This window comes from Porites lutea, chromosome 5 (assembly GCF_958299795.1).
Source record: "Porites lutea chromosome 5, jaPorLute2.1, whole genome shotgun sequence".
Lineage (NCBI taxonomy): Eukaryota > Metazoa > Cnidaria > Anthozoa > Scleractinia > Poritidae > Porites > Porites lutea.
In genome coordinates, this window is record NC_133205.1 from 14,939,611 (window position 1) to 14,955,640 (window position 16,030).

The 16,030-nt window shown below is 38.7% G+C and overlaps 2 protein-coding genes across 2 annotated transcripts; both read left to right on the forward strand.

The window, feature by feature from the left end:
* Positions 1-9,340: 9,340 nt before the first annotated feature.
* LOC140937959 (uncharacterized) lies at positions 9,341-13,355 on the forward strand. The gene is made up of 3 exons (XM_073387518.1): positions 9,341-10,239; positions 10,679-11,475; positions 13,218-13,355. Exons 1-3 carry the CDS (start codon positions 10,197-10,199, stop codon positions 13,353-13,355), a joined length of 978 nt encoding a protein of 325 aa, XP_073243619.1. The 5' UTR covers positions 9,341-10,196.
* Positions 13,356-13,411: 56 nt separating this feature from the next.
* Positions 13,412-13,786, forward strand: LOC140937961 (uncharacterized). The gene has a single exon (XM_073387519.1). The coding sequence runs from the start codon at positions 13,412-13,414 to the stop codon at positions 13,784-13,786; it is 375 nt and encodes a 124-aa protein (XP_073243620.1).
* The last annotated feature ends 2,244 nt before the right edge of the window (positions 13,787-16,030 follow it).

A 16,030-nucleotide genomic window follows, 5' to 3' on the forward strand; every position in this document is an offset into this window, starting at 1 on the left:
TCACGCCGAGACTCAGGATTTTTAGAGACACTTTAATACTTGTCTTCATGAATGAAAATTATCTCTGTAAATGTTTCACCGAATTATATTTCTTTTTTTGATTGTTAGTAGTCTCTCTTGCAATTTTAATCGCTTGTCTGTGCCGTTTGTGTTCATCGTTCATAAACATCGCTTGCAGGAGTACTCAAAAATGTCGCGCGTATCAAACGCTTTATAAGATTACACATCGTTATAACTGAAACCATTAAATAACAAAGAAAATAATAATAAATTCGCTATTATATTGAAGCTTAACTCTATTAAAGTTAATTCAAACACTCGACCACACTGACAGCTCGCACTATAGAAACGAGAACCGGCTAGCCATATGGGTGATTTTGGAAATTTTTGAACGGTTTCGCTTTACGATTGATCGTCCTGAATATTGACTGAGTGCAATTTGTCTTGAAAAATTGTGAAATACTGCATTCTGTCCGAGGTCTGTATGATAAATAGTACTGTTTTACCTCAAATGTGATGTATAAAAATTATAAAAGGTTGGTTTAAACACCCCCAGATTTGTTGGCAAGAATTTGTAAAGTAAACCTGTCGAACGCAAAAAAATTCGGCGTGATTTGTTTTCCAAGAATTTGTTTTCGAGGCCTAATCTACTGTGATCTTGAATGTGATCGAAGATGTTTGCTATTTTTTGGGTGTACATATAAGGTTATCAATTCGATGTAAGATGTTTCACTCTAAAATAACTTAGCCCTTCCCTCAAAAGTCACATGAATGTGCCCTTAAGTTAAATGATTTGTGGATTAAAAGTTTATTTTTTGATTTAAATTATAAATTTATTACTTGGAGCTTCGCTTTTAGCCCTGGCTAAATCTATATATTAGCTTAATTGGTAGAGCGCTGCACCAGTATCCCAGAGGTCAAGGGTTTGAATCCCATACAAGTCTGAATTTTTTTCAAGCTTGCTTTTCGCAACTGTAAAAGTTGCGTATATAACTGCCATGATCATCCTTTATTTAAGACTAGAAAGTCTAACTATTTGCAGATGTCATTACTAAGGCAGCACTTTCTTGTCAGTTATTTAAAGACCCTGAGACCTCCCGCTCAGCAGACCAGTGCTCTCCCAACACAGCTAACCAGGCTATGGTTCATCCTGGGCACATGCAATTCTGAGCACAGTTGTACACATAGATGTAGTTGCGATCATGATTGACGCTTCCATATAATTCAAATTTTGCAGGCTGCTCTTTCCTGGTGTTTCTTCGGCTGGTAGGTGTAACCAATATCGATAGTGGGGCAGCGAATAACATTTTCCTCTGTTGGCTGTCCTTCCACAAATACTTGGAGCACACCCTGTCATTGTCGCTTTGCTGCCAGTTTTCCCTGTTTTGGGATCTTTTAATACAACTGATAGATTTAATCCACTACATCCTCCTTTCAGGTTCTCTTTTCAATGTTGGGATAGGATAAAGGCGAAACGGTTCTGGACATGTACATGCAAAGCTTCCTTGTTTGAATTTTGAGTGGAGCAAAATCCACTCTTCCATTTCTGCAGTTGATATTTATAGTCCTAATTAAGTTGACGTGCAGGTTTAGTGATTTTGTCTACCTCTCAATTAGGTTGAGGAGTTGTGTCACATTGTGAGAATTCGTAGAATGATACTAGGATGATAAGATAAAGTTGAACTCCAAGTTATGAATATATGAAAGTCATCAATCAACGTTTTTTAAGAAAAAGACAGGAAATGTATGGATATCTTTCCCAAACGACCTACGCGAGGTGGACTGTCCCTACTTGACCCGCAGTAGTGCATGGCACCCATTCCAGTTCCAAGGTTACTCATCTACCATTAATGCGCACAAGTATTCTTCTTTTGTAGGAGCTGTTCCCACTTGGAACACTTTGTCTCCTGTTTCCGTATGTGCTGATTCTGTTGCTGTGTTCCATTCAAGTACTTGTGTTGACGATTTTTATTTTATTTATTTAGTTATTTTTCTTTCATATGACTTGTAATTTCATTTGTATTTAGTTAGTTATTTGTTTTCATTTTGTTTATTTATCTCACTGTCAGTGTCATGAGCTTCTGTGTTCTGACCGTCCATTGCCATATTAGTTCGCTAGAGCCAATTATATTAATTAAAGATTTAAGATTAAAGAATGTTTAGTTCGTATTTTTAGTCAAGCACTCTCTAAGGTCATCGGGGCCTGGGAGCCAGGTTTATGGATATTAAAGGTTGTCTTTTGTGAAGGGATTGATCAGCAAATAAAGCACATGGCAAGAGTTTGTAATCTTTACCGTGGGAGGGTGACAACCATTCAAACAGTTTTGTTCTTGATCGTAGCAAGCGTGAGTTTGTCTGGAGAAACAGTTGTGACAAAGTGGCGACTCTGCCAGGAAGAAATCATGACAAAAACAGGGGCAACTATCAAAAACAGGAGAAAACAAGAAAAAAAAAACTGCTAATACTGCAGCTAACGAACAAAAAGCTACTGGTTTAGACACTGTTCAGCTAGGTTACTAAGGGTATGTGCGGACTTAATCTCTCGCGGTTTGAGTGACAAAGATGCTCTTCAGAGAATTAGACAAACCTGTTGATGGCAGTCACTACTGGAGAGACAGCACAACCGTGCTAAGGCGCATACGTAACGAAAAGAAACGTTTTCAAGGCTTTGTTGCCAACTGAGTTCAGATGATACAAGACGCAACAAACCCCCACCAGTAAAGGTACGTTGAGTCTAAAAGGAATCCAGCAGATGACGCTTCACATGGTCTTGAAGGTCAGGAGTTATACCTGCAGTGTTGTTGGATTACAGGTTCAAACTTCTTATGGCTACCTGAGACTAAGTGGCCTTGACTCCCTTTTGACCTAGACGATATCTCCATGGAAAACCCTGAAATTAAAAAGATCTTTGTGCACAGCACAAGCATTGATGAGAACAAAGACTTTCTGGCGAGGCTTACCCGATTTTCCAAATGGCACCAACTGAAGAGACCTATTTCCTGGATACTCCCTCTCAAGCCTAAGCAAAGCATTACTGGCTCTGGTACAAGGAGAGGTGGACACCACTCAAGTTGATGTCACACCTCTGATAGAACAGCTGGATAGAGCTGAGAAGACAATATACGAAATACAAGACTGAAAACAGTCGACTCGAAATACAATTAAAAAAACGAAGTTTATTAATCACCTTAGCACATTACTTCGGTATTAATTAACAACAGTCCATGTGTTCTACTGTTTCACAAAGGAAAGCCCTGGGAGGAGGCCATGGGTGGGTGCAGAGCTATTTTCGTCACCTGAAAAACTGCATGATATAACCTGAATACTGACTCTTTTACCCAAAATACCTCTTTGTCCCCTTCGATAGGGGCGGGTAAATTATATTTTTCGATCATTCTGTTTATCTGAACTGTGATAAATGTGCAATTGCTTCATTTTGTTAAAAAATCATAAGGATGAAGAAGTCTGCAGAACATCGAAAGAAAGTCTTGCAAAAACAACAAGAAGTACTCCAAGAGATCCGCGGTTTGGTTTGAAGAAATCTCCTGTGACAAAAGCGAGGGACAGGTATCCTCTCACAACCGCATAGTCACTTACATAAATGAATTTGGCCAAGACACATTCCAAAGGATCTACACCAAGCAAGAGTTAACAAGACTCAGTGGTGCTTATGGAGTAGAGACCACATCACGAACCAACAAGACAACTATGGCTACAACACTCGTTCCTGTTATTAGGTCGTGTAGTAGTGTACCCAACCCTTATGTTCTTATAACTATAGTAGATTAGCCAACACTGATGACAACGCAAGACTAGTAGTTTTAAGAATTGCCAGGCTTTGCTAATTATGCTTACTTGTTGTATTAACGGGGTTTATGTCTAACAATGCGATAAATACAAAACTCTAAGCCAAATTCCATTTAACTCACGTCTTGCTCTTTTTATCTTTGGCAGGCATTCGTGGTTTATGATTAAAATATCCCAGGAGCCCATTCAGGCAGGGGCACTTGACAACGCTGGCGTCCTCATATTGCCTCAACTTAAAAACATTTTTGATGATGCCCAGAGTCCTTTTTAATGAAAATCAAAGCTCAACAATTTTTCCCTTTTACACAAACCCTTTTCTGCGACACTAACTGATCTGTTTTACTGATATAAATCTCGACTCACTTAGTACAATGTGGGAGGATCACAGTGAATATATGATTAACGAAACCCGACTGTATTTCATGTTCTAGTTTTCCTAATTCACGTTCTGTTTACCGGTCAATAAACGGATCACACAACTGAACTCCTTTCAGACACTTTTTATCAGGATATAAGTTTTGATAACTGTTCATGAATGGAACAGTTATCTGGAAATCTTTAGCCTTCCCCAAGCTTAAGACAATCCCAGGCAATTTTTGCCTCTTCGAACAGACATTTTCACAGAAAACAGTTGTTGGGGACCCATGCCATGGGCTCCTGATTATCTGGCATGTTGCTCCAGAGAGAGGAGCGCTATAAAATTGTAATGGGAAAGAGACATGAGGAAATAATGCCAGTACACATTTCCAACTGGATGAACTCTACTGTAAGAAAGCTTCCATAATAGTACAACATCAAATGTACAAACAGACAACTATACTAATTAACAGTTATTCTTAGAGTCAATAGCCTATGAGGCCAAATGCCGAATACTAGTTTTAGTAAAATCCAACTAGTTGGTCAAAAATATCAAGACAGCAACGTTAGCTATTGCAAAACGCGATTCAGCCGCCGTTGTTTTCATTTCTGAAGCTGGCGCTTTTCGCTACTAGTGGGCTATGTCATATAACCTAGTAGTAGCTCAATCAATCAGAATGCAGCATTGATAATAGACCACTACTTGGATTTTACCAAAGGGAGTTAACACCCTTGCGTGTTCCGCTCTTCAGGTACATGTTAAATGGTGTTAGTGTTTACATTAGCTGTTTCAAAATTCAGAGTGCATGAAATTTCTTTCGCGTTTGGATGGTTTCCTCCAGTGGATGAAATTCCACGTTGTTCTGCTTTCTTTTCTTGTTTACAATTCCTTCAGATCCAGTTGAAACCGATCTTTTCAAGGTCAGCATGTTAAATGGTGTTATGTTTACATCAGCTGTTTCAAAACTCAGAGTGCGCAAAAGTTCATTTGCATTTGGATGGTTTCCTCCAGTGCCTTGTTCATTGGCCAAATGAAAACAAAAAAAGCCGACCTTGCTGGGAGGTGCGTGCATAGAGATTTGTCTTAACGAAATTATGTTATCCTCTCCCAGTGAGTTCTCATTTGACGCCAGCGCCCAGTCACCACTAAGCGACAGAATGGTTGAAATGTTACACTTTTCCTAGTCACGGATAAATGGCGCCGATTTTTCAACTGTAGTTGATCTTTTCAATCGAGTTGTGCGATCCAAACGCAAGGCTTACCGGAACAGATTGTAGGAAGGTGACCTTAAGGTACCACTTTGTGGATTTGGCAGCGCAAAATGTGTTTGTTTTTTCGTGTGAAATTTGGAGCTAATTCTGAGCAGCTTTGAAGATCAATCAAGCGATTCTGTCCTACCTCGTCTCTTATTATTACACTGCCAGGTCAGATGCTGTAAAAGTACTCAAATCATTTGAAACTTCGTAAAAACAAAGACGACTCCAAAGGGTTTTTAAAGATCTGTAAAATTACATCAAACCTGACCCTCAGTCAGATCATTGTCTCAAATCTTACAAGTGGCATAAACTAAATACCCGCATAAACTATGCTCAAATTCATTGAATTAGATACAAAAAACAAACATCAAATACAATAATTACTCTGGATTATCATTCGAGATGCAGGTCCTGAAATGTATCAAGTAAGGCCAGTATCGCTTCAGACTTTGCAACCTTCTTACACATCAAGTAAGGTGAAAACGAAAACGATGCCATCTGAAATCAGACTTCCGACTTTGACAAGCGACGCATTTCTCAACGAAAAACCCAATAAACAAACCAGCCATGCATAAGAGAACACTCTTGATAGCAGCTGTATTTCATTTTGTACATCCAGTGGAAAAAGACAGTTAAAAACATCACAAGTTGACTCAAAACTCTGTCGGCTTCAGCTGTCAAAGTAAACAACTTTCAAGATGCTGCATAAATTTTACGCATGAATTCACCTGTCAAATTTTAACCAGTCAGAGCATAAAAATTGGACGTGGAGCGTGACCAACACGTGACCATGGTAAGAAAAGGTCTTCCCCACCTGTATTTTAAAAAAACTGGCTGAAGTTTTGCGTCTGAGGTCAGTTTGAAATCAAAATCGTAATAGTGCGTGGTGATACTGACATAAACACAACATATTTGATATGAATTTTAAAAAAAGTAAACGTAAGCCTGCAATCATTTGAAAACAAATAAATTGTCAGCGGATAACTTCAAAAAATACTCGACCTTGATGGGTCGACACCTGAGCCTGCGATATGGTCAGGTGATACTTGTCAGCGGATACCCTGTTTTGACAGCTGTCAATTGATGACAATATTGTTGTGCAATCAGCTTCCTCCTGGGCTCCCAAAGTAGCTAGAAAGTGTGAGAGTAAACATTGGTATGCCTGTGGTGGTGATGCGGACGGACAGTTGGTCGCTCAGTCGGTCACGTGATTACCAAATTTTCTGGGATGGGTAGATTACCTTAGCTATGGGGCTCTGCCCACGCGCGTACTTCGCGCGCGTGGAGCTCCGCTATTAAACTTTCTTGACGTCACACTTAACCTGGCTAACGGTAAATACTCACCATACAACAAACCAGGAAACATTCCACTCTACGTCGACAAGAAATCTAACCATCCACCCCGCATCTTCGAAAACATCGTAAAGTCCATCAACAAAAAGCTGTGCGAAATCTCTTTAGCAAAGCAGTGCGTCTTTATCAGAAAACTCTCGATGACAGCAGGTACAACCACAAACTTGTGTTCTCAGTTCCTACAGCACAGTCTCCGAACTCTGGAAGACGGAACAGCCATAGAGATTTCATTTGGTACAACCCCCCTTTCAGCAGAAATGTGGCTAATATATAGATTTAGCCAGGGCTAAAAGCGAAGCTCCCGTTAATAAATTCATAATTTAAATCAAACAATAAACTCATTTGACTTTTGAGGCAAAGGCTAAGTGATTTTAGAGAAAAATAGTTTGACAGTCCAAGCGTGAAACAAATTTTACATCAAGTTATTAAACAGTCTTATTTGTACACCCAAAAATAGCAATCATGTTCGATCACAGTAGATTATGCCTGGAAAACAAATAGACCTATTCGTGTATTGTATTTGCATTAGCTGTCACATCATAATGTGGCTTTCACCAGTCTCTCCAACATTGCTCCTTAAGAGAGACTATGGATAATTGGACAACCCCGAAATATAATTTTAAGAAACATGCGCTACGATAGTCCTTGGTGGCAGCCAATTTACACTTTGCATTCCTCTGTCTAAAAGAGAGGCCAAAATAAAAAATCAGGCCGGATTTTTTGTGTTCGACAAGTTTAGTTTACTAGTAAATGTTGGCGACGAGTCTGGTAGTGTGTAAACCAGCCTTTTAAACATACTTTTTCTCATCACGTCTCAGGTAAACAGTACTCTGAGGCCCTTTTTTTTATCATACAGACCTCGGACAGAATTTGTTCTTTTTTGCCCTATTTAAACCTATAATTCTTCAGTTTTTCACAATTTTGCAAGAGAATTTGCACTCATTCAATATCCACGACGATCAAAGCACGCGCTTCCTTTGCACAACAAATTATAGCATTGAATGATAAAACGTTTTTGAGAAGAGAATTCTTAGATAATGCTGGGACTTTTCAGTTAGAAAAATCTGGTCCTATGTGATATGCAGGGTAATAATTACGGGCTTTTAATGAAAACGATAAAAAAAATTCCAAAATCACTTTTCGGCCAGCTGGACGGGTTCTCACTTTTGACAGGCACCAAATTTGCAGTGCGACTAATAGAGTTACCATTTACGCTTCAACATGATAGAGAAATTGTTAAGTTTAGGTTTTATATCCCTTTATTAGTTAAACTGTGTATGGTTTTGAACGTTCTTTGAAACTTTTAAACCGTTTCTTGGATCTAAGAAAGGGGTCTTGGGAACTGATATTAACTTAAAAGTTGACGGCAAGATCATTAGCAACCAAGAGACTGTCGCAGAAATATTAGCAGGTCACTTTGCTACGATAGCAAGCGATATTGGAGATGTCAACTTAAGAAACTCCTCGGAGAATGACTTAAATAATCATCCAAGTGTCTTGCAAATACAAATGGCGAGTAGTTCAGAACCAATGATCGAGTCCAATCCAGTCAACCAAGCACCAGTTAGAAAGGCTCTGGAGTCACTTAATACGAGGAAAGCATCAGGATATGACAATATGCCAGCCAGAGTACTGAAATATGGAGCGGAAAAACTTGCTATACAACTGGCGAATCTGTACAATTCATGTATTACAAATCGACAATGGCCAAACAACTGGAAAAGGGGGGAATGGACGCCCGTCTTTAAGAAAGAGGATCCACAAGATTGTCGGAACTATCGACCAATAACTGTCCTTCCAGTGGTTAGTAAGGTGTTTGAGCAGCTACTTAGCGACCAGATTTCAAAGCAATTCGACAGCCGCCTGGATCCCCGAATTACGGCATATCGCAAACGCCACAGTTGTGAAACAACATTGATAAGTCTTACTGAAGCGTGGAAATCAGCACGTGATAACCAGCAAATTGATAAAATCTTATCTACTGACTTGAGTAAGGCTTTTGATTCGCTTCATCTGTCCTTAATGATCAGCAAATTAAAAGCGTATGGTTTTAATGACGAACTATGTGATCTACTTCAATCTTACCTATGTAATCGATTGAACCGAGTGAAACTGGGAGCTTTCAGAAGTGAAAGGAAGCGTACAGATAGGGGTTGTCCACAAGGATCGGCCCTTGGCCCATTGTTATGGAACATCTTTCAAGACGATCTGACATACGTAATAACTTCAAATCTCTCTATATACGCGGATGACCATCAAATGTATGAAACAGCAGGGAACCTGAAAATGGCTGACACCAATCTTATGAGGAATGCCAATAGGGCCTCTGAATGGTACGCTAGCAATCTGCTACAAGGAAACCTGAGCAAATATCAAACTATGACTTTAAAGCATAACAAGACAGAAAGTAACACTCCATTGCACTTTCAAGAAAACACCATCGAAACTTCTGACTGTCTTAAGTTGCTAGGGGTCACCATAGATGAACAGTTGAATTTTAACACTCACATTAATGAAATATGTAAGAAGGCGAGTCAAAGAGTAGGTGTAATGTTAAGGCTTAAGGTCATTCCCCTGAATTGCATTGCGCATCTCTACTGCGCATAATATTGCAACACTGGTCACGCAATCTTTCAAGATGGCTACCGTCGGCGTCGGCACCAAGTCGAGAGATAAAAAAGGTTTTTTTGTAAGTTCAAAAGAAAAGGGAAGACGAGAAAAGTTAAAAAATATTTGGAAAAGGAAGTGTTGTTGTAATGTGGAAGGTGATGGAGGCGTTAGCACAAAAAAGAAATGCATCGAAGCCGGCAGCTGCAACTTTCGAGGCAGACGAGTAATCGAGTTAGACGTGCTGGCCAGAGCCCTGGATAGTGGTTGCAGTGCGTGTGGAAAAGCACTTCAGCTATCAAACTGCCAAGATGAGACTATCTCTGGGTTGGGTAGTTTTTTGTATATTATGTGCAGCGATCCGAAATGTGGAGAGGTAAATGTGTGCACCACAAACAAATCGCATCGTGCCGCCGGTGCTGGTCGCAGCCGACCAATTTTTTATGTCAACACCAAACTTGCCGCAGGTAGGTATATTTATTTGATTAGCAGCTTTTATCTGAACATTTTTCCAAACTTCATCAAAATTTAATAATCATAATACCGTGTAATAACTAACTTTTAAATGTACATGTACTGTGTTTATATGCAGGAATGTTACACGCCGGTATCGGGGTAACACATGTAAACGCACTGCTCACGTCGATAAACCTTCCAGCCTTGGGACAAAACACTCTGAAGACCAGAGAAAGAGAAGTTGAACCAGCGATTGAGGCTGTTGCAAGGAATCATGTTTAGAAGGGTTACAGTTGGAGAAAGAGTATCGGAGGACCGGGGACACAGAGCAAGTTGTAAAAATCGGGGTATCGTACGACATGGGCTGGCAGAAGAGGGGAAAGGGCCACAATAGTTTGACAGGTCAGTCCTATAATATACATAAAGCCATGAAATAATGGAGGTATTTTTGCTTTGCCTGCGTGGCATCCACATCAGTAACAAGTGTCTGTTTATTCGTTATAAAATACAGTATAAACAAATTCACAACAATTTTTTCTTTTGCTTGAATAACTTGAACAATAATAAGATAATGAAATAGCAGCTCTAGAAGTAAAACTCAATAGACCACAAAATTTCCATCCAACAGCAGTCAGGCAATTTAACATTTGATTTCCTTCAACAATAATATTATTATTAAAACCGAATATTGGAAGCAGGGTGCTTGTTCAAATCATCCCCAAAGACAGTGACTGAGCTAATTACTAGCATTATTGATACGACAATGAGTCATTCATTTAATTTCTAGAGGTATTGACTTTTTGACTAAAGTAAATAACACAAGACTATTTTTCTTTCCTAGGAGTTGGGTCTATGATTGGGCTATCTTCAGGCAAGATGGTGGGCTACAGCACAAGGACAAAGAGATGTGCATTATGTGAGGCAGCTAAGAGAAATGGCAAGGAACCGAGGTCACATGACTGTCGGATGAACTGGACAGCATCCTCCAAGTCCATGGAGCCCGATGTTGCTGTGGAGTTGGTAAAGGGGGCCATTAGTGCGGGTGCTCAAGTGTCAGTTATGGTTGGGGATGAAGACTCGGCCACAATCAAGAAAGTGCGGGAAAGTGGCACACATGAAGTTGACAAATGGTCAGATATTACTCATGCAAAACGGTCATTTGGATCCCATCTCTACAGCCTGCAACCACAGCATAAAGGGATCCTTAGTACTAATGTAATTAACCACTTCTTGAAATGTTTTGGGTATGCGCTAAGCCAAAACAAAGACAATGTTGACGGTCTGGAGAAAAATCTGAAAGCCATTGTCCCTCATGCATTTGGCAAACATAATAAATGTGACAGTTCTTGGTGTGGGTTTCTGAAGAGCCCCACAACCTTCAAACACAAGAGCCTCCCACGTGGCAAAGATTTAAAAGGTGAGAAACTAGAGGAAGATCTTAATGCTGTTGTGGACATCTTTGTCCAGAATTCGGAGAAGCTTGGCCCTCTTGGTTCAAGTCAGTCGAATGAAGCCCTCAACAACACCATTGGCAGCAAAGCTCCAAAAATTCGACACTACGGTGGCAGTGAAAGTAATGATTTTAGAGTGGCCTGTGCTGTCAGCCAGAAGAATGTGGGTTATTCTTATGTGGCAAAGGTTAGCATTAGCTTTACGTGACCACACATCTGCTACTACATTAAAGAGAATAATATCATAGCTTACAGCGCAACTACTAGAACTGAAGCCACCAATGGAACAATTTTTTTTTTATTATTTTTGCAAAATATCCTAACCATTTATCCATTGAAAACATAGCAGAATAAATAAGACTTTATGTCTTCTACAAAAGTGTACAACATTTGTTTAGATGGCTTTGTTTGTAGTAATTGCACTGTAATACAATGTTATTGGATAACTGCAGGAAGATTTTTTTGCAACCAAAGAATGTTTGCAGGTATATGAATAGTTGTCGCACATATAAATATTGGTATTTCAATAAGGTATATCATCACAGATTATGAGTAGATAAGAAATCAGTGTCAGATGTCTCTTATAATGTAACAAACAACACTTCATGTTCTAGGCTATTGCTCCAAACCAATTTGTCCTGTTATAATAAATTTATTATGTTCTAGGCTTGACACGAAATTCAGTTATCTCCAGGCAGATATTGTGAAAGATATGCAGGCAGAGTAGACAGAAAGATATCACTCTTAGCAGCCAGAACTAAGACTCGGGAATACAAAAAGAAGAGAAGGCAGAGAACAGAGAGGAGAGCATCTAAGCTCAAGCAATTAGAAACCAGAGAGGGCAAGCAGTATGAAAGTGGCCTAGGTTACAGACATGACAGTTCTGAAGAGCAGACTGAAATACCACCTCATACTTGCAGACCAGATATACAAAAAGTCTGTGCACCAGCTTGCATGAAGACACTAGTGTTTGACTTGGAGACATCTTCAAGGGGTACCAACTGACTAATAATAATAATAATAATAATAATAATAATAATAATAATAATAATAATAATAATAACAGTAGTTCATTAAAAATTAAAAATCATAATCATTCTAATCATTCTTCTTCTTATCATTATTATTAGTATTATTATTATTATTATTATTATTATCATTTATTATATAGACATGAGTGTTTTACTGGAAAATATACCACTCGTAAAATTCATAAAAACTACATCCGGGACCCGAGTGGTTTATTTTCCATAATCTCACACGTGAGTTTATCGATGACATAATTTTGGTAATTTCCCTCTATTATTTTATCAATGTCATTTTGTCTATATAATAAAAAGAACATTACACGGCGGCTTGAACATATGAATTTTATTTTCTCGTGGCAAAAACAATATTTTACTCACTCACTGCGCTCATTCGTAAAATATTGTTTTGTCTTCGCGCCACCGTGTAATATCCTCTATTTATTTTTGGTGCATTACATTTGAATGCTCTTAAAATATTGAATAAACATTACAAAAGAATAATGCAAGATCCTTTAATTTTTTGTTTGGAAGAGCCAAAGCCCTTCTCAGTTTTTTCGCTCCTGAAAGTTTTCTTTCATCTCTAAGAAAAAAATTAAAACTAAAACTTCCAAAAAATTCAGTATTCTGCAAACTAACCATATTTGTTTTCAATTTAATGTTAAATTGAGGAATATTGTATTTTATGAAGAATTTTTAAAACGCTCAAACTGTGTATGGCATACAGTTAAGTATTTCAAAGCAACATAATGGTAGATTCATCTTTAATTTTTGCAGTAATTATGTCCTGGATAGTTGAACAGGAAAATGTTTATGCTAAATTATTAGGTGAATTGTTTACAAATAACCAAATACAAAGACCAAAATTGTTTAACAATTAAAATTCCCTCATTAATTTTGGCAGGTGATGATGCTGAAATTTGCGAGATTGCGGCAGCAGAAGGAAAGAATACCTTCCAAGTTTACATCAGCAGTCAACAAGTTGACTGTGAGGAGTGGGGTTCTCCACTATGATGGAAAACCAGTTTCCTCAACATCTTAGCAGCAGGCTTATCAGATCTTCTTCAATGGCTCGAAGCAAGACAACCGTGTTTGCTCATGGCACACAATGCGAAAGCTTTTGATGCAAAACATCTGGTGAAGGCAGTGACTTCAAGTGACCTGCTTCCCAAGTTCTCTCAGGTGGTACTTGGTTTTTCAGATACCCTGCCAGCCTTCAGACAGCTGTTTCCTGATAAAGCATCCTGCAGCCAAGAACACCTAGCACAAGACCTTCAGAAAACCTACAATGCCCATAGTGCATTAGATGACGTCCTCATCCTACAAGAGCTGGCATCCAAGTATATGACTGACAGCACTCTGTTACAGCACAGCTTTACAACATCATGGGTGGAGACATACACAGTGTTCCTTGGCCAGAAGAAACAAAATCTCAAAACCCTACAGCCACTCATCAGCTCAAAAGCAGTGTAGAAAGGAATGGCGGAGAAAATAGCAGCTTCTGGCTTGAGACTAAGCCACATACACCTAGCATTTACAAGAGGTGGAGCTGATGGAATCTCCAAGGTCCTCACAGAGAAATTTAGCGGCAGGGCAAGGATCACAACGAACAAGAGAATTTTTTAGAGCATTTCCAGTTTCTTTGCAGACAAGTGAAATGTAAATTCCTAATATGAGAATGTAAACAAGAAAACGATAAGTTATGATATTTATCATTCTGTGCTTTTGCTGAATTAATTATACAATGTGTGATAAAACTTAGCTAAACTTACCTGTATAAACATGTACATTCTTAGTTGTTACTGACAAAACGTATCCAGAAGTCACCAGGATTCGTCATGCAATATCTCCTGGTTTCTTGTACGGGTCCCCAAATGAAATTTAACCTATTTTTCCAACATTAAGAATATGTTTTTGACCATAGTTTGGTTTCTGGAGCATTTTTACACGTATTTCATTACCGACAAGACTATCTCGTTATGAAGGCGAATTTCGAAGGTCTGTACTTCATGCAAGACTTAGTAGAACGTCCTGAGCCACACCCATATTGTACCTTCGCGCAGGGGGTGGGGTTGGGGAGGGGGTGGAGGTTCTGTAAAAGGGACAGTCTCCAGATTTTAGATCTGCAGACGGTGGCATCACTGTAATAAAAACTTTGAGCATTTGCATTACAAATGAAAACTTGTACCACTTGTTCACATCATACTTGGGGGCTGGACTTGGCCCCATTATGTTGTGGCTTGTCTCGCCAGATCGCTAAAGCGACTTATTTCATTAAGAAAGCCATGCAAGTATTATGTAATGGTAAGATTTCTCGGAAATTATAATTTAAGTGTCATATTAAAGTGTCAGATTCAGTGTTGCTTGTTCTTTTTATTGTACCAAAGTAACGTTAATTTGGTTGCCATGGCAACCATTTTTCATCATTTTGTCCTCAATCAGGAGCCCAGATAAAGCATTCCTTTAACCTGTCACTTAACAACCAAAAACTAGATCTATACGAATAAGTGCAGTTAAATTTACCATGTTTTTTTCCTGGAAAGAGAAATGGGCCTGCCCACCTGGGAACAGAAAATGATGGCATAGCTTCTAAGCGAATACCGGCACCCCCCTCTTTTTTTCGCTTGTTTGACTCTACAAACAATAGGCTGCCTACACAAAAAGAATGGACAATTTTCTATGTTCAGAAAAAAAGATATATAGGAAACAATAGAGCCAATACTCATTTTTTCATTTAAATCATGGTAACCATGGAAACGAATTTAGGGTAGTGCTTCGTCAACGTATGCGTTTTCGTACCAAAAGCCTTTTGAAAGTGTTATTCTTGTCCAACTCTAAATATGTATAACCTTATTTCGCACAATCAGTAGTATTCTGAGTGTTATTAGGCCTAATTATTTATATAGTCCATGGTGCAAGGCAGCGAACCGGAAGTGTCGAAAATTGCTTCAAAGGGGGTATGTTTGAGCCCTCGCAGCTCGTAAACGAATACCGGCACCCCCCTTTTTTATTTTGATTTCGAAGTCCTAGTATGATGAATATTTAATAGACAAAATTTGAGAAAAAATCTATGTTAAGTTCTATTTCAGGGGAATGATCTTAAAAAACTTGTCCCTACCAATGCTAAATTAACTCTGTATAAATCAGCCATATTGCCTTACTTAACCTATTGCCACCTGACTTGGCATTTCTGTAGTGCTACCGACAAAAGAAAGCTTGAAGGGGTCTAAGAAAGTGCACTACGTGCAGTTTTCCTAGATAAGCAATCAAGCTACCAAGCATTGCTGGACAAAAGTGACCTAACAACTCTTCAGAACAGAAGACTGCAAGATATTGCTATCCTTATGTATAAGGTGAAACACAAACTATGCCCCATCAAAATATCCAAGCTATTTCACGCGCATTGCTCACCCTACAACTTGAGGACGGCAGAGTTCGCCATTCCCAGATTTAGGACCAATAAATATGGTAAACACTCGCTCACCTACCTGGGACCAAAGTTGTGGAATAAGCTACCAAGCGAAATCAGAACTCTCCCATCATTATTTAGTTTCAAAAATTGTATTCGTAAATTTGATTTAGGTGTAATGATAGACGACGACAATTGCTCCAATTGCATCCTTTGTAATTCTTAATCTTTTTAAATCAATTATTTCATTAGTTGATAGTTAATAGGTTTTTAACTATATTATATTCTTATGTAACTATATTATATTG